The sequence below is a fragment of the Chelonia mydas genome, chromosome 4 (assembly GCF_015237465.2).
Source record: "Chelonia mydas isolate rCheMyd1 chromosome 4, rCheMyd1.pri.v2, whole genome shotgun sequence".
NCBI classification, from domain to species: domain Eukaryota; kingdom Metazoa; phylum Chordata; order Testudines; family Cheloniidae; genus Chelonia; species Chelonia mydas.
In genome coordinates this window covers 140,241,276-140,259,793 of record NC_057852.1, presented here as the reverse complement: position 1 = coordinate 140,259,793, position 18,518 = coordinate 140,241,276, and the positions used below count along the sequence as shown (strand labels likewise).

General features: G+C 61.6%; 1 protein-coding gene across 4 annotated transcripts in view; it reads right to left on the bottom strand.

Moving 5' to 3' along the window:
- Positions 1 to 17,902, bottom strand: part of EBF4 (EBF family member 4) — a 92,655-nt gene extending 74,753 nt beyond the window's left edge. For 3 of the 4 annotated variants that reach the window (XM_037898462.2, XM_037898463.2, XM_043544997.1), the window contains exons 1-2: positions 17,617 to 17,902; positions 16,882 to 17,000 (exon numbers count right to left, since the gene is read on the bottom strand). In XM_037898462.2, coding sequence (XP_037754390.2) covers positions 16,882 to 17,000; positions 17,617 to 17,874 — 377 coding nt within the window. In that variant the 5' untranslated portion in view covers positions 17,875 to 17,902. Of the gene's footprint in view, positions 1 to 16,881; positions 17,378 to 17,616 lie in introns of those variants that run through there. The other variant, XM_037898466.2, reaches the window with a different exon arrangement.
- Between the last annotated feature and the right edge of the window lie 616 nt (positions 17,903 to 18,518).

Here is an 18,518-nt window from a genome sequence, read left to right as displayed (position 1 = left end):
TGTGAGAGGGAGCCCAGGCTGGTGGGTCAGAGGGCTCAGTGGTACCCCAGTTCCAGGTGGCACCCGGGAACCCGTCACAGGAGCACCGAAGACAGGGCTGGGAGGGCACCGGAGTGGCTCTGTGGTAGCTGGTGCAGGGCATGTGGTCACCTGGTCATGGCACAGATGCCTTGGGCCAGGCAAACGTGGGTGCAGCTGGCAGCTGCTACAGCCCCTTGTCTCCTGCGTTCGGCCCCACGCAGCATCGGTGTGAAGACGGGGGTTTGGGCACAGCTCCCGACGGGAGGAATCACCAGAGCCCGGTCAGACCTGCCAGATATGTGGGGCGGGTACACGGGGGCCGTAGCCCGGGGCCGGGCGAGGGTGGGAGAGATGCAGGATTCCACCCGCGGAGGGTAAATGTCCAAGGCTCCCACCTGGCGAGGGACCCGAGAGAGCCTCGGGGCCAGTGGGGCAGCCAGCCCGGGCACAGTGACCAGCCAACAGACCCACCAGGAAACCTGCAGACGTGACCAACCCCGGGGAGCTCCCTTAGGGTTCGGAAACCTGGAGCAGTGAGCTCCAAAGTCCCCATGGCCCAGACGCTGCCCAGCCAGCCAAAGGGCCTGGGGCAGGGCTGGAAGAGGGGGCTGCCCACGGCCCAGGGAAAGGGCCCCGTGGCGCCAGAGCCGGTGGCATCCTGCGTCTCTCATTAGCTGCTTTTGAAAATGCCAATCCTTTCCTCGTCGTCACGGGACTGGGTCGTGGGGAGCTAAGTACGGTCCACAGGTACCCCCATCCCCCCGGCTAGTCTAGGCCTGGCCACCCCCCAGCTCTGCCAGAGCCCCCCCATCGGGCCTGTTTTATCCCCTGCGTGCTGTTCTCTGGCCACGGGCACATGATCAAGGAGCATGGTAGGGTATCACCTTATCTATTCAGTCCTGCCAGAGGCTCCACCGACCCCCCCTGAGACCAGGGCCCCCGTCGCGCTGGCGCCGCCCAGACCCTCCCCTGAGATCAGGGCCCCTGTCGTGCCAGGCACTGCACAGACACCGGCCCCCCCCTTGAGATCGGGGGCCCTGTCACACTGGGCACTGCACAGACCGTCCCCCGAAATTGGGGCCCCCATCACGCCGGGCACTGCACAGACCCCTCCCCTGAGATTGCAGCTCTGCCAGTGCCCCCCCTCGAAATCACCAGCGACCGGCACAAAGGGGTTGGTTTGTGCCGAGATGCAGAGCAGCCCCCCCTTCCGCGGCACGGTTTGAGTAGAACATGGATCACGCCAATGGGCACTGGGAGGAGACGCCCCGTATTGCTTTGCTCCTGGGAGGGGCTTGGGTCCCTTGGTGTGAACTGCAGCCCCGGCCTTCCAGTCAGCCAGCCAGCCCTGGGGTACCAGAAGCTACGGAAACAACTGACCAATTTCACGCCGTTTACCAAGCCCCTGCCGGCACCATGACACTTTCAGAAGCTGTTTAGCCACAACCACGTCTGCCCGTCAGACAACGCCTCACACCCCGGCAGATCCCAGAAGGCTTTGCAGCCTTTACACACACACGAATCACTTCACCTACCACCAAAATGCAGCCACCTCTGAAACAGGGCGCGGCAGCTGTTTAACAGCACCCAGCACTGCTACACAACAGCTTAGGGCAGGGAGTGGAGATTTGTCTAGCCAACAGATTGCAGAGGGGCCTCTGCTCCAGTCCCTCCCGTCGGCGTGCACAGGGGTCGGCGTGGTCTTCCTGCACGAATGGGGGGAAAGCCACAGTGCTGACAAGCCCGAGTGTTCAAAAATCACCAGCCGGGCACCAAAACTCCCTGCTGGTTTTTTCTGCCTTCCGGTTTCGGAGGCTGGAGGTCGTGCTGGGGTCACACGGCCAGGGCTTTTCTCTGCCACGCTGAGAGCTAGGAAAACAGAAGCTGGGTTCCCTTGTAACCCTGCCGCCGAGAGCAGGAGCTTCGAGCAAACCCCCAAACAGTGCCAGATCCACGACAAACCCCTGTCTGCTGCATTCGCCCCTTGCCAGGGGTACCCAGGTGGGCTGCATCTGAGCCGGCTCTGCCAGGGGGTGCCAACCCGCCAGGACTGGCCGGGAGTCTCCAGGGATGAAAGATTCGTCTTTAGTTAAAGATGATGTCACGTGAGGAAACCCCCAGGGATATGTCCAACCACAACTGCCCCCCCCCACCAGGCTGCCCCACTACGGCGATCCCGCGGGCCCACGTCATACGCAGCGGGGCAGACGCTGTCCTCGGGTACCCGGGCGAGGGCTGGAGCCACGGCAGCGCTCTCGATTCTCTGGGTGTGCCTGAGAGCAGGATCTGGCCCTGGCTCTAGGCCTGCGGCGCACACAGCGGGTCGGGGGGACGATGCCGAGGGAAATATAGATCAGGAATAATTCCTCACGTCCCGTGATCAAAGAGCGGGCGCCCGCCGGCTGTGACCGAGTCCAGCTGCCCCAGCTGGCCGGGGAGTTACTCCGTGTGCTTTCTTGGCCCCGTCTCCCATTCGGGGATGGGGACAGGGCCGCGAGGCAGGGCGGTTTCATGTCCTGCTTTGCCCACGTCTCCCAGCACCGGAGCCGGCTCGGAGCCCGAGTGCCAGAGCCATAACTGTCCCGTATGGTGCATGGGCCGGGGGGGGTAGGGGGGTTGTTCGTTTAAAGGCGCAGCCTGAGGAGACCCCTGTGCAGCTGGCTCTGGAGAGACCCCCCCCGCCCTGTCTCTGCCCCAAAGAGCAGCCCCGCCCCAGATAACTCAGCACACAAAGGTCCAGAGCCCCCCCGGCCCCCCCCCCCCGGGCGGCTCCCTCCCCTCCTGAACCCACCTCTCCGCTGCAATCTGTGCAGCCCCTGGGAGGGTGGGCGCGGGGCAAACTCCCCCTGCCCCACACAGCTGGGACAGGCCTGTCGGAGAGCCCTGGCCCCCACTCCAGCCCCCTGGCCGCCCCGCAGGGAGCCGGCAATTCAGCCTCGGCTGGGCCCGTGTGTGCAGAGACCCGGGATGCCCTGGCCCGGGGACCCCGGCCTGCCCCTCTGCCGACAGCAGGGAGCTCCCTGGGCGTCTCCGGGGCAGTGGTGCCTGCTCTCCCTGGGGGCCGTGTCCTGCTGCCCCGCCCGGTGCCGCGTTTGCTGGTTCGAGTCCGGGAGCCGCTCCTGGCTAACGGCTGCTGGGCGAGCCCACGTGCCATGAGTTCGGGGGTCTCAGCCTCGCTCCGCGCAGGGCCAGGGTCCACCACGCCAGCACCGGACCCTGCCTTGGCAGCCTGGACGGGGCGGCTACCGGAACTCCCCTCACGCCCAGAGCGTGGCTGGGGGGCAGCCGGACCAGCCGTCACCCAGGCTGGGGGGGGGAACAGGACTACGAGGGGGCGCCAGGCTCGTCTGCCCAGCGCCTGGTGCCAGCCCCGCGCACCCACAGCACAGACGATAAACCACTGCCCCCTGTTGGCCCTTCTGCGAAGTGCACCGGGAAGTCTCCCCTGCCTTGACCCTTCAGTGCTTGGCCGAGGCCGGATCCCGGCTGACACCCCGGCAAGCCCCCCGGGGCAGGGGCCTGCCAGGCTGTACCCGGGTGAGGGTATCGCTCCTCCAGGGCAGAGCCCACTGTCCACAGAGCCTAGATGCCCCGGTGACTGGACGGACAGACAGATAGGGTGCGGGGAGCCTTCAGGGCCCTGGGTGCGAGGGTGCCCAGCTCCCTGCAGGATGGGCCAGTGCCCCCCCATGACCCATCTCGCCATAGCCGAGGGGCTGAGCCTGTCCCTTGGACACCAGTGAGAGTTTGCCATTGATGTCAATGGGGCAGCCCCAGGGCTCCCCCTCTGCAGCCAGCCCCAGCTCCCCAGAGAGAATGCGCCCCGCCCCACCTGCTGACATCTCTGGGTCAGGTCACCACATGGAACCGAATCAGGTGGCTTAGACCTATCAGAAAATCACCGCACACTTTGCAGAAATCCAGGGGGGGCTGAGGGTCGGGAGTGAGGGGCACTGGCAGAGCGGGGGGGGATCCCAGGACTAGGCTAGCAGGGGGCTGTGGGTGAGGGGCACCAGCAGAGCTGGGGGGCAGGGCCGGGCTAGCAGGGGCTGTGGATCAGGAGCGAGGGGCACCGGCGGAGCGGGGGGGGGGGGGCAGGGCCGGGCTAGCAGGGGCTGCGGGTCGGGAGTGAGGGGCACTGGCAGAGCGGGGGGGGGGCGCGGGTTCCCAGGACTAGGCTAGCAGGGGGCAATAGGTCAGGAGTGAGGGGCACTGGCTGGGCTGCGTGTGGGGAGCTTGCACAACTCACCCCTGACTCTAGCCAGCGTTAACCAACCCCTCACTTTCACAACATTCAATTCCCGGCCCCCCGGCCCCGATGGATCCCGGCCCTGCCCCCGCGCGCACAGGCAGGGGAGGAAGCAGCGTGGAGCCCTTTGCAGCAGGACTGTGGCTGTCCTGGCCCCCCTGCAGGTGGGGGAGCTAGAGAACCAGTCAGTGTACCCCTAAACATCCATGTTGGGGTTCTCATGCAGCACAGCCAGCCCCAGCCCAGAACCCCCAGCCTAGGGACCCCTCTGACTCCCCACCCATCAACCCCAATTCATCTGGAGGAGCCCCATCTCCGGACAGTCCATCAGGTCACAGCTCCCCGTCCCGCACCTTGGCTGGGTCCGTGTCCTCCGTCTGGGCACTTCCTGAAACATCCACACCACCACCTGACGCTGCCACGATGCACATGGCTGTTGTGTGCCCATCTGCCTCCACCGGAGGGGATCAGAGTGGCTGGCTGCGTGTCATGGACCCTATACTGTTAACGGAGATTCTCCGGCAGCTCAGGTGCCTCTGAAAGCTGGAGGAGCCCAGTCCTACTCCAGCTGCTGCCATCTGGTTCCAGGCAGCCTTGGCGAGCAGAGAAGTCAGAGCTGCACGGCTACAGGTTGTCACGAGGGCCTTGCCCCTAAGGGCAGAGCCCCCCGCACAGCTGAACCCCATCCTCAGACTGGCTGCCTGTAACGAGGAGGTTACACCCAACTCTCAGAGACGGTGCGGAGCTGCACCCCGGGAACCGGCTCTCTGCCAGCCAGACCCACTGACAAAAGCTGTGCATGAATCAAAATGTCTTATGATTTAAAAAAAAAATCAAACCTGTCCCCCGTTCCCCCCAGTCCCTGGCCTCTCTCTGCCTGCTTGGGGTCACGTCTCCAAGCCTCCCCACAACCAGGCAGGGCAGAAACGGACTCTGCATGTGAATTTAAGCTTTCCTCTAAACCCATCACTTGACTCCAGGAGCTGGGGCTCTGAGAGACACACCAAATACCACGAGACTCGCGATGCAATCCGTGATGTACCAGATCACAGTCTGAGCAAGGACACGCAGGTCCCAAATCGCTAACCCCCCTCCCCGCAAACGCTCCCACACACTGTCCGCGACCCACGCGGCTGGGAGAGCGAGTAACACGATCAGGCGTTTGTGTCTCATTTTGCTCCCTCATGACGGGTGAAGAAAGGCTGGAAGGTTTCTTCAACCAGCCCCTTTTCCCTGCTGGTTTTTCACACCAGCTCCGCTACGGCGAGCCAGTGAATGAAAAGCGCAGGTAAGCCAGGCTGTTCTTGGCGTGACCGCCCCACACTGGAAGGAGGGAAGGGGGCTACCGCACTGCTCGGCTCACGCTCCTCAATCCTGACCCGCAGCCCCCCCTGCTATTCCAGCCCCGGGCTCCCCCCACACCACTCTGCAGCCACCGCCCCCCCCACCCCTGGACCCCAGAATCAGAGCTATTCTGGGGCTGCCCCCCACAGACCCGCCCTCGCCCTCCCAAGAGGAATCGCCACTTTCTGGACTCCTTCATAGTATATCTAAAAAGAAGGCACCGTCATGACCCCAGGGGTCCCCAAGGAGGCCTCCTGCACCAGCGGCTTTCCCACGCCCCGTTTCATCGAGCCCCTGGCTTGGGCCCTTGGGCCCCGGCCCGCTGGGCTTGCACTGAGAACATTACACGCCCAGCCCCTGTCGGCCCCACCCTGTCTCTGGAGCCAACCCCTAGAGACTCCCCCGGGGTGGGGGCGGCAGAGCACAGGTGGGGGGACCCCCGAGGCCAGTGAGGGCCCTGATCACCACAGGGCGAGGAGTGCGAAGGTGCATGGCCCCCTTATCCCCGACACGGAGCCACCGAGAACCAGCCCCTGGCTTGTGGGGTGCTGTGGGCTCAGTGCCCTAAGGATGGGGGTAGGGGGGCACCTGCTGTGATCCAGCCGTGCTCAGCAGTGACAGAAACCTGCCCACATGGGAGGGCATCCGGGGGGAGAACTGGCAGCGCTGGGCCTGCCCTGTGGACACCCAGGGCTCCATGCTGCCCAGGCCCCCTCTGGGTCTGCGTGTGTGTGGGTGTGGGTGTGTGTGTGACAGCTCCCTGCACAGGGAAGGAGGGGGTCTCTCAGGGGTGCAGCCTGCCCCCACGCAGTCCCCTCTACCCTGTGGCAGGGGTATTTCCAGGGCCCCCCCCCGTACTGAGCTGGCAGGAGGGTCAAACTGACTGCCCGGTGCCCACCTCCGGCTCCTTCCCTGCGGGGGGCTTAGAGCGCTTTACAGGCAGCAGTGAGTTAATTCGCACAGCCCTTCCCCCGTCCCCCCAGCCAGGCACATTGCCCCCCTTGTACAGACAGGGACACTGAGGCAAGGTGAGGGGGCGTGACTCACCTGATGCCCCGCGACAAATCAGTGGCAGAACTGGGAACAGAACCCAGGAGTCCGGGTCCCTCCCCTTCCCCCCCAAAACACACGCATAGAGCTACACAACCGGATGTGTGTGTATACACACACCCCGCCCCCCGTGGCAAGACCCAGGCTCACCTCAGCCTCCGCCCTGGCCACCAACCCCCCACTCCTGCGATGCCCGGGCTCGCCTGCCCATCCAGGGGTCACCAGACTGCGACCCACCTCCCCGCATCCACCCAGAGGGACGGGCAGCCTGTGACTGTCCGTCTGGGCCTGTCTGTCAGTCCTGTGAGCTCTCAGCAGCTCCGCGACTAGTCCCAGGCCAAGGGCCATGCGGGGTGAGGGACCCCCGAGCAATCACCCCCAGGGGCTGCCTTCCTCTCCGCCCCCAGCCCCCTCTCCTCCTGCTCCACTGCACTCCCCTTGGAGACAGAGACGGGGGCTGGGTGGACTAAGGAGCCAGGATAGCCCTGGGCCAGGGAGGGGCACAGTCACGCTGTGGGCACTTTCCCACAGTGTCCCCAGAGCCCTCAACCAGGGAGCCCCCTCGGGGGGCAGGGGGAGCCGCTCCCCAAGTCTAGGCAGTTCTCGCCCCCCTGCTGCAGAGTTGCTGCCTCTAGGAGCTGGGCAGAGCCCTCCCAAACTCAGCTCACCCACGACCACCGAGCAGCGTTTCCAGGCGGGGCCAGTGGGGAGCTCCACTGTCTCCTGCAGCTCCCGGAGAACACTGGGCACCTGGAGGGGCATGACGCCACCTAGCCCCCTGCCCGTCTCTCTCGGCACGTCTACACAGCTCTTTGCCAGGGCCAGGTCCTCCGCGAGCCCCTTGGACGCCCAGGGGCAGCGCGTGTCTCCAGCCTCCGGGCTGCTGTACATCTCTTGTGAACAGCACCATCATCGAATCCTAGAAGATCAGGGTTGGAAGGGACCTCAGGAGGTCATCTAGTCCAACCCCCTGCTCAAAGCAGGACCAATCCCAACTAAATCATCCCAGCCAGGGCTCTGTCAAGCCTGACCTTAAAAATATCTAAGGAAGGAGATTCCACCATCTCCCTAGGTAACCCATTCCAGTGCTTCACCACCCTTCTGGTGACATAGTGTTTCCTAATATCCAACCTAAACCTCCCCCACGGCAACTTGAGACCATTACTCCTTGTTCTGTCATCTGCCACCACTGAGACCATCTAGATCCATCCTCTTTGGAACCCCCTTTCAGGTAGCTGAAGGCTGCTATCAAATCCCCCCTCATTCTTCTCTTCCGCAGACTAAACAATCCCAGTTCCCTCAGCCTCTCCTCATAAGTCATGTGTTCCAGTCCCCTAATCATTTTTGTTGCCCTCCGCTGGACGCTTTCCAATTTATCCACATCCTTCTTGTCGTGTGGGGCCCAAAACTGGACACAGTACTCCAGGTGAGGCCTCACCAATGTCGAATAGAGGGGAACGATCACGTCCCTCGATCTGCTGGCAATGCCCCTACTTATACATCCTAAAATGCCATTGGCCTTCTTGGCAACAAGGGCACACTGTTGACTCATATCCAATTTCTTGTCCACTGTAACCCCTAGGTCCTTTTCCGCAGAACTGCTGCCGAGCCATTCGGTCCCTCGTCTGTAGCGGTGCATGGGATTCTCCCATCCTAAGTGCAGGACTCTGCACTTGTCCTTGTTGAACCTCATCAGATTTCTTTTGGCCCAATCCTCTAATTTGTCTAGGGCCCTCTGTGTCCTATCCCTACCCTCCAGCGTATCTACCTCTCCTCCCAGTTTAGTGTCATCTGCAAACTTGCTGAGGGTGCAATCCACACCATCCTCCAGATCATTAATGAAGATATTGAACAAAACCGGCCATTCATCCAGCCCAGACTTCTTTAAGGGCACGGGGCTCCCTGGAGCCCTGTCTTCTGCCACAGGGCTCAGCCAAAGGTCCCCTCTGTGCCCCCCCCCCAACAGGCAGAGTGGCCCGAAGACCCTTGCAAACATGTCGGCAGAGGCTCAGCCAAGGCCAGGTGCCCGCCTGTAACCCTTGTCCCCTGGCGGGCCGGGGAGGCCAGAGCTGGGTGCGGGCCAGGATGTCGCCAGGTTAGAACTCAAGGGGACGTGGCGAGACGAGCCCCCGGGCAGCGAAGTGGCCAAGCGGGCGGGTGGATCCATGAACAGAGCCGCTCCCTCCCTCCCTTCCAAGCTGCAGCCAAGAGGAAAACCCACTGGAGCGGAAAGGCCAGATCCTGCTCCCATTCAAACCAACGGCAAAACTCCTCTGGAGCTCATCAGCGCCCGTTCGGCCCTCATGCCCATGGGCCCGCTTCCATTGACTGGAAGGGACCTACGGCGGCTTCATCATAAGAACATGAGAGTGGCCAGACTGGGTCAGACCAAAGGTCCAGCTAGCCCAGTATCCTGTCTGCCGACAGTGGCCAGTGCCAGGTGCCCCAGAGGGAATGAACAGCCGTTGTTCTCTGGCTCACCTTCCAATAGCCAGAGCTGGGCCAAGCGCTCCCCACCCCCGGGCTCACTAGTGACTGTCCCTGGCCATGCAGAGAGCAGCCGGCCCCCGCCCGCTCGCGCATCCTCCGCAGCAGATTCTCGACTGGCTGTTGGCCAACTATCGTCCCCCTTTGCCCAAAGTTAGGCCTGTGGGTCACGTGACAGCCCCCTGACGACACAGGGCAAAGCGCAAGAGCTCCCAAGCGAGTGCTTCATGGCTGAGAACATGCTCCTGGCAAACATCCATGTGAGCGTGTCCTGCGTGCGTGCTCCAGGAAGGGAGAGGAGGGCAGCCACGGGGCGATGGCCGTGGATGGGGACCTGGGAGACCTGCGTTCAATTCCCTGCTCCACCACAGAGTCCTTGTAACGTGGGCCAGTCACTCTGTGCCTCAGTTTCCCCTCGGTACGATGGGGAGACTGGCCCTGCCCTAGCTCCCAGGGGTGCGTGAGGATGAAGCCAGGAAAGAGTGATGCTACTATGGAGATGGGGCAGATAGTACCCTAGCTAGAGCACCGCAGGGCTCAAACATCCAGCGAGCGGGAACACAAGAGGCAGTTCACACAAACTGTCCCAGGAAAAGCCATTCCAGTACTCGCTCAGTACCGACGGCAAACCCCCGCCAGCCAAACCCGCCAGCCTTCGCTGCGTGAGGCCCCCCTGGGAAAGCCTTCCACTTCCACGCCCCCTGGACCAGCTCCAACAGCGGGGTGCAGACGGGGCAGCCAGCCCTGGGGGATGCTCAAAGCCAGGCTGGGGGCATCCTGGGTGCTCACTTCAGAGTCTTCTGGCCAGCATCCTGATTAGCCCAATATTCATATGGGGTCCCTCGAAACCTCTGGCTTGTCAGAGCACTGCTGGGTCTCTTGGGTTATAACCGGGGTGGGGGAGGGGGGCATGGTTAAAAAGATCCCGTTGGGAGGAAGAAAATAAATGAAGGATGCACTGGGCTGGCAGAAGCGGGCGAGCTCACTCTCCGGTCGGCTCTGGAAGCCGATCCGCCTGATGGCTGAGGAGAGCTGGCGAACGCGCCGAGGCCCCTGGGGCCGACCCAGACTCGGGCTGAAGGCCGTTTGCATGAGGGATTGAAAGGCTCCAGCGTTGCCCTGGGGAGCTGCGGCTCCCCGCAGGAGTGAGAGAGGCCGGGGGGGAGCAGAGCGAGCGGAGAGGAAAGCGTGACAGGCCCCATGACTCCGTCCTCCGGCCCCACGCCGGCACCGTGTACGGCGAGCACGGGCGCTCCAGAGTCGCCCCCGTCGCCGGACGGCTGCCTCCCCTTTGCTTTTGGGTTCCTTGTACAATCCCTGCTGCGAAGCCAGCAAGCCCGGCTCTTCCCGGCCAGGGGCTGAGGAGAACAGAGCTGACAGCTGGATCGCTTCCCCCCACCCCCCGCCGCAGGTAGAAAGCTTGTTTAGCTGCAGTGTGTCTCCCGAATAAAGCGCAGGGAACACAGGTGGGCTGCTCCCCACCCCCAGCCACGCAGCCCCCTCTGCTGAGCGCCAGGCTCCCTCCGCTCGCCGCGATTCCCTTCCTCCCCCAGCTTCTCTCCGTCCTCTTCGCGTTGGCAGGTTTCCGGCACAGCGATCACCCTGCTGCTGCTGTCTGGGTTGGGGGGGTTTTAATCCAACCTCGCCGTTCGTTTTTCACCTGAAATAAGGCAGCCGCGACTAGAGGGGCCGGGATTGGGGGGCCCCAGCACTGACCCTGCACACGCTCCCACCCCCGGGTGACACGATCCCTGGAGCTGCCTCGTTAGCTCCATCGGGCTCCAGGTACATCTTGCCTCGCAAGAGTCATTCTGCCGGATCGGGGCCTTCCCTGCCCCTGCTGCCCACACGCGAGCAGGCAGCCAGGCGAGCGTCGGTGCTAATCCAGCGAGGGCCCTGTCCGAAAGCTGGCCCCAGCAGCTGGGTGGGACCGATTTGGCCGAGGGCTGCGCGCAGCTGCCAGGGCCATGGGAGCCGGAGCGCGCTGGGGCCGAGCACGGAAAGGCTGCCTGAGCCAGACCCTTCCGCGGGGCCCGGGAGCGCGCAGCGGGCGAGGGCACAGCAGAGACCCCATCCCGCGCCAGACAACCAACGAGAGAGAGTGCTCGATTGCCCCGCCGGGCTCCGAGCTGCCCCGAGCCACCTCGCTGCCCCGCTCCCCACGCTAACCAAGGAGAGCCTGGAATTAAACGTAGCTAAACCGCCCCGATGGGGCTTTGCTGGGGCAGAGGCGTCTGGAGAGACCCAAACACCCACGCACACGCTAGCAAGGCAGAGGAGCCCTCCATGGCGAAGGCCGGGCTACAACGTCCCTCCCGAGTGGGCGCAGGAGGCAGGAAAGGGAGGAATGACGACGACCCCTGCCCCGCCCAGCGTGCCGCAGTGCCGTGCATGGCCCAGCGACGGCTCGGGACGATCACCCCGTGTTCTAGCGCCTATTCAGTGACCCGCTGGCCCATTCCCCCCACTCTCCCCTCTGTCTGGCTCCCCCCGGGGGTGTCCTGGCGCTCTGTCCAGTCTGACGCGAAGTGTCACGATCCCCTGGCAGAGGCACCCCTGTCGCCAGCTCCCGGGAGTTGGCATCCAGGCCCGCGATCTTTCCCTGCCCATTGGGGAGACCGCAAGCCCGCCTTTAATTCCACGCCACTTCCCCACAGCCGGGGAGGAGAGAAATAAACAAACAGGCAAACTCTGAGCGACCGAGGCAGCCGTCACACGGTTAATGGCTGCTTCTCTTCTCAGCGCTGCGGAGACCCCGGTGCGCTGAGTGCCGGGCCCGGCTGCCATTAATTATTAAAGGAAATCAGAGCATTTCCTAGCAAACAAGACCAGCGAATGTCTGTTACAGGAAAGCACCAGCTTCCACTCCCGGATCCTCCAGGAACAAGGGGCGTGAGGCAATTACACTGCCGAGATTCTTCCTTCGTTAACTCCAGAGAGGGGCGGGGGAGAGAGGGGCCAGAGCCCAGACAGCGCAAATCAGCAGAAGTTGATGGAGAAACTGATTTACACCAGCTGGGCCCTGGCCTTTCGGACCTGCAAATGGCCACACCGGGTCACCAGGTCTCCACTGACTTTATCCTCCTGCTGGGAGCCCATGGGAGGGAACGATCCTGCATTGGCTGGAGTGGGGTGGGGGGGGGAATGGGTCTAACGGGTTTTTGCAGGTGGCAACTCGTGGGATTTACTTTTAATAACCGGCCCGCGAGCGGAGCAGCCCCGGGAGCAACTCCCATAAAGAGCCTGGCAATGTGCCAGGGCAAACCCAAACTGCAGCACCCCGCCGGCTGCCTGATGGCAGAGAGCGAGCACGTGCGTGCAGCCCACGTCCACGCCTGGGTCTGCCAGTGCGCCACGCCTGCGTGGCGGGCGCTGGCTGGATCTGGTCAGGACAGACATTGGGAGACACGAGGGTGGGAATGGGGGACTGCAAGGAAAGCCGGCGGCCTCCAGGCCATCTCCCGGGTCAGTGGGCCCCCAGGTGCCCTGGCTCTCGTGTGGCGGTCTGGGATAGGCACTGCCCAGCCAGAGGTACACACGCTCCCAGGCTGCTGCCTGACTAGTTCCTTGGCTGGCCTGGGTCTGCCCCCTGGAAATCAGGCCCGGTTTCTCCCGGTGCTGGGGCTCTCCTCGCTTTCAGCATGCACGGTGTTCAACGGTCACCCCTGGGGCCAGGCCGGGTTAACCAGCTCAGCGAGAGCGTTAGACGGGGACCCTGGCAACGGCAGGCCAGGCCTCGTTCAGCGCTCAAGGGGTTAATTTAACCCACAGCACCCCAGACTTGTGCCGGGGGGCGTTTTGCTCCTGCACCCAGGGCTTGAGCGGGAAGCCTTTGCCCCCTCTCCAGAGGGCCGATCCTGGGTCCCAGCACACAAGGAAGACAGGATCAGGCCCCTGGTGTACAGCTCGGAATAGAGGCGGCTGCGGGGCTAGACCCCAGCTCTATGACGCGCTGCTCGGGGAGCTGCCCCCTGCCACCCGGGGACATAACACTTCCCACAGGGCCAGATCCTCGCCGGGCGTAAATCAGTAGAGGGCCTAAATCTGCCTGAATATGGGAGCGATGTTGTTCTTTTCCACTGCAACAAATTCAGGTGTCTCACCCTCCCGTGCACAGCCCGGCACTGCTCTGCCCCTCCCTCCCGTCTCCTCTCATGGCACGCTCCCTGCCCGGGGTGCCAGCCTCCACTTTGCCCACTCCCCCATCCCGCAGTGCCCAGCTCCACCGGCCCCACGCCCTGCACAGCTCTGTGACATCCCTGCCCTCCTCATCCCAGTGCCCTGCTTCTCCAAGGACACCTGCCCAAGAGTCCCAGCTAGAGAACACGCCCCTGGGAATTGATCCAGACCAGCTCCACTGAAGTCAAGAGACCCCTGCTGATTTACGCTCGCAGAGGGTTTGGCCCGGTGCATTTCGTCTCTCCCCACCAACCCTCCATGCATCGCTTATTGTCTTGCACTCGGATCCCAATGGTGCATTTGGAAAGGCCAAGCATGATCCTCCAAACCCTAAGGATTAATTAGCGCCTCTACCCAACCCTGGACTGAAAATCCCACTCTGGGGAACCAAGGTTTTGACCTGGTAAAATGTCTCTTCAGTCAGGGAAAGGGAATCACCCAGCCCTTGGAGTTGGGGAGTGTGGGGGGCAGGGGGGGAAAGCAACTTGGGAAAGGATGTTGAAAGATTTAAAAGGAAAAAAAATCCCCATCAGGTGCAATTAGCCAGGAGCTCAAATTGTTCCTGCCTTTGATCAATTCCCTCAGCTGACATTGACAGAAGGGAGATCAGGAGAAGGCAGGGGATCAGGAGAAGGCAGCGAAGTTAAGGACAGCCTCACTCCCAGGAAGGGGTTCGGTGCCTTTCTAACAGCGCCAGTTTGAAGAACTCCTGCGTGTTTCTGGACCCATTGTCCCACCCCCCGCCCCCAAGCAGAGCCCGCCAGCATTATTAGCCAGGGGCATTAATCTGGACAGCGGAGTTAATACCTGGAACAAAATCCAACACACATTCTGTACTGCAGGAAACCTGTCTAAGGGCAAACCTTCTCCCCCCTCTGACCTCAGAATTCAACCTGACCTCTCCAGGACAGCGGGAAGGTTCGGTTACAAGGCCAGGCTGGAAATCTTTTACTAAGCATAATTTTTGTTGGGTTAGGCAATACGGGAGCCCCGAAAAGCGGGGAGGAATCTTGGAATTTGTCAGTTTCCCTGTGAACGTCTGGTTCTGCCTGTTATTGCAACCGGTGTGAGGGGGAAAATAAATCTCCCCTTTCATCCTACGCCATTCTGCCCTGCGTTATGTATTTATTTTTCGATCTGAGTTTCGCCCCTCCCCTCCCTGGCAGGGGGCTGGGAGGGTTAATTGCTCAGTGTTTGCAAAGCGCTGTAGGAGTGCTAACAGGGGCAGAACCCAGCCTCGGACACACAGAGGCCCCTCTCCGCTGATCGGAGCTGGGCGTGCGGCTCCAAGGGCAGAATTTAGCTAAGCACGGCCGCTGTGTCTGACGTTGCAGGTGGTTATTCCCTCAGCCATCAAGGCTGCCGGCCTAAAAGATGCTTCTGTGGCCTGGCCCCACCAAGCCCAGGAGTGGAAGAAGGGGCTGCTGATCCCTACGGCGAGCATTAGCAATAGCACTGAGGAAAGGCAGGGCACGGTGCAGGTCCAGAAACCTAGCCCAGGTCAGCTGTGAAAGCCCAGCTCCACCCTCCTCTTTGCCCCGCACATAGCTCTCCTGGCTGGGTTCGAAGGATTTTCTGCTCTTCCCCAGTGTCGGGCACAATCTGGGGGGGTGCTTCAGAGAGATGGGGCAGAATTCCTGCTAATCTACCCTGCTTTGTCTGGTGCCATCTGGTCCACAGAAAGTACCTCAGTGTAACCTTTGGGGATAGATAGATAGATAGATAGATAGATCGATCTTTTGTATGGTTATGATCACAGGGTTTTAAAATAAGCCTTTACAATTTCTCCAGGGATCGCCACACAAACACCACCCCAAAATACATTTAATAGATAAAGTCCTGCTCAGCCTGCTTGCTTCTGATGCTTAAAACTAGCCTAGACTCAGAATTAGGAAACAGAGAAAACGGAACAGCCTGCTTGGGGATAGACCAGACAGGAACTAAGAGGTCTTTACCGTCTCCTCCACAATTCTACCCTGGATATTTCAGTTTTGTTTGACAGTTTGAGGTGAGTGTCCAAGTCCAGAACAGCAGAAGTGAAATGATGCATTACACCCAAGGAGCTGCTGTGTCACACGCTGCAGGGAAGGAGGCTACGTTAAGATCAGGGCTTAGACCAAGGTTTGGCCAAGTTCACTGCCTCTTGTTTCATAGAGAAGGTTAGGAAAATACCCAGCTAGGGAATTTTGCCTAAAGTCAAGCACTCCAGCACCTTTCCTTCTTCTGTGAAAAGCCAGCTCGACAGTGAGTTGGAAAGACAACAGAGATGCTAAATCATATTATATATCTATCTACACACACACACACTTTACAAAATGCACATTATTTTCATAATCTCAATTTCCCCTCTGCATAATTGAACTAAAATAAATGCTCAAGGAGAGCAGAAATCAAAGCTTTGGCAACATTCAAGATCAATACAAAAACCACTTTAAATCAAAGGAAGCACAAATCTATGTCCTCCAAGCACAGAGACATGGGATTCACATATTCCTGTTTAGCAGTGGACGGAAACAATCTAATGGGGATGAAGTCAGGTCCACTGTAGACAGACGTAGGCAACCCACACAACAAAGAGAGGTGTCTATTTGTGCATTAGAAACCTGAAAAGTAAGCCTGCCACGCTTCTACATTGAAATCCATCAGCCTGGTATGGAGCATCAATAAAGCAACCGATTAAAAAACCAAACCCAACCCAACCCCACACATCTACCAGTATTGAGAACTTTCCCAGCCACTTAGAGTCATGGATCTGAAGTTTCAACCCTCTGGGTGTTAGGCAAGGGAGGAGAGGGGGGGAAAGGAACAATTTTCCCTGCATCTTGGAGACCCTCAGCTGTCTTGGCAACAGAGTTTTGCCGTTTCAGCCAGAAGTGTTAATTTCAAAACACTTTCCAGCGGCCTGGGGAAAGGAAACGCAACGCCGATTTTTTAAAGTCATGTCAACTGAGCTCCCTCGTCCCTTCCAATCTAAATCGTTTCGACGCTGTGGAGAGATACATCTGAAAGCATTTATATTTCTGCAAGTTCTGACGGTTTGCACAGCTCTAAGAACAACCCCCAAAAGCGCGTTTCTCTCTCTCTGGTCTCCTTGGTACCAGAACAGGTCTCAATGGTTTATCATAGCTCGGCGCGTCGACAAGACGATGGTAACATTAACCCTCCCGAACCTGAGGGGGAGGGAAGAGGGAAGGATAACATGTACTAAGAACAAAAAAACCTGGGGTCTGAAATTCCTTCGTTAATTCTCCTTCCAGGAAGCCTCAGTTTACTTCTTTGGCCGTTTCCTCACCAACCAGCTCAAACAATAGAGGCCATTTAGAATAAAACTAACAACTTTCCTCCATAAACCCGCTCCCCCTCGAGCATAAAGCTGTGGGGCAGGTGTGTACTGGTCTGGCAGGTACCATGCCCCCACACAGAAGCAAGCACTCAGCAGGACTGGCTTTCGGGGCTCTGGCTCTGGGAGGACGTGTGCGCCTGCACAGAGCGGTGGCATGACAGATTGCTCTGCTGTGAAGTGTCAGGGCTGGGGCCGGCTGGTCCCTTACCTCTGGGCTGCGGTGTTGGCATCCAGGATCCCAGTGCTTTGCATCCAGGACCTTACGGATGTCAGTCCACTGGTCAAGGGTTCTTCTTTCATGGTCAGCCCTCCTCTGGGGAGACCCTCCTGGATGGAGAACATCAAAACCGCCTTTGAAAGGGGAAGGGGGGGATCAGCTTGCCCCTCAGCGCCCCCAGGCCACCTCCCGGGGGGAGACAGGAATCCAGGCTCCACTGAAGCAATGGACACCAAAAGTTTGTTTGGCCAAACTTCTAGAAAATGCTATTTAAAAAGGGGGGGGGGTCTGAATCCTCAAAGCCCCAGGCAGCCCCCAGCTCTGCAGCTGATCCCAGATCCCAGCTCAGAGCAACACAGGGCTCTGGATCCAGCGCAGGCTCAGGCCAGTGTCCTCCTGGCCACCTCCCGCCCAGCAACAGCCCAGGCGACCCCCAGGTGCCAGGGGCGACTGTCCCAGCAGCCAGGGAAGCCGCATCTGGGGTTGTTTGTTTCCAAGTGCGGCGAAGGGGTGGTGCTCGGGGGGGGTGGGAGGTCCAGGGAAGTTGGAGAGAGGAGCAGGAGCCAAGTGGAAATCAGCAGCGGGGAGGGGCAGCTCCGCGCGGGGAGGGGAAGCAGAGCAGGGCAGGAAATCCCAGCGGCGGGGCCGGGGAGGAGGCGGAGGGATGGGGCCGGCGGAGGGATGCGGGGAGCCGGGATGCAGGCGCGGGGCCGGGGCGCTGGTTACCATCCAGGCGGGGGCAGCGGGCAGCAGCAGCCGCCGCCGCCGCGGGCGCTCCCGGGGGAGCCGCGGGGCCGGGGCGCCGGGCCGGCCGCCTCCCCGCCGCCTCCTGCCGCTGCGGCTCCTCCGCCCCTCGCCGGGCAGGAGAACCATGAGCAGCACCAGCCGCCCGGCCGCCGCCGCCGCCGGCCCGGCCCCCGGGGAGCCGCCGCTCTGCGCCCGCGGGCGGCCCGGTCCCCTGCCGGCCTGGCCGACCCGGGCCATGCCGCCGCCGCCGCCTCCTCCCCGGGGAGGGCGGGCGGGCGGCGGGGCCGGAGCCGGGCAGGCTGACATCATTCCGGGGAGGAGCGGCCCCTCCCCGAGCCGGCGGCGGGGGGCGAGGGGCAGCGCCGGGGCAGGGAGCGGCTCCCCCGGCGGCCGCCCCTGAATCCGCCCGCTGAGCGGGATCCCCAAGGCGGCCCCCCCAAAATCCGCCGGGTTAAAGGGCCCCCCAAAATCCGCCGGGTTAAAGGGATCGCCAGCGCGGCCCCCCCACATCCACCAGGTTAAAGGGACCCCCAACGCAGCCCCCCCGGGTTAAAGGCCCCCCCAACGCGGCCCCCCAAAATCCACTGGGTTAAAGGGCCCCACAACGCGGCCCCCAAAATCCACTGGGTTAAAGGGCCCCACAACGCGGCCCCCCACATCCACCAGGTTAAAGGGACCCCCAACACGGCCTCCACCAGGTTAAAGGGCCCCCCAACGCAGCCCCCCAAAATCCACTGGGTTAAAGGGACCCCCAATACGGCCCTCCAAATCTACCAGGTTAAAGAGACCCCCAACGCGGTCCCCACTGAGTTAAAGGGCCCCCCAATGCGGCCCCCCACATCCACCAGGTTAAAGGGAACCCCAAGGCAGCCCCCCACATC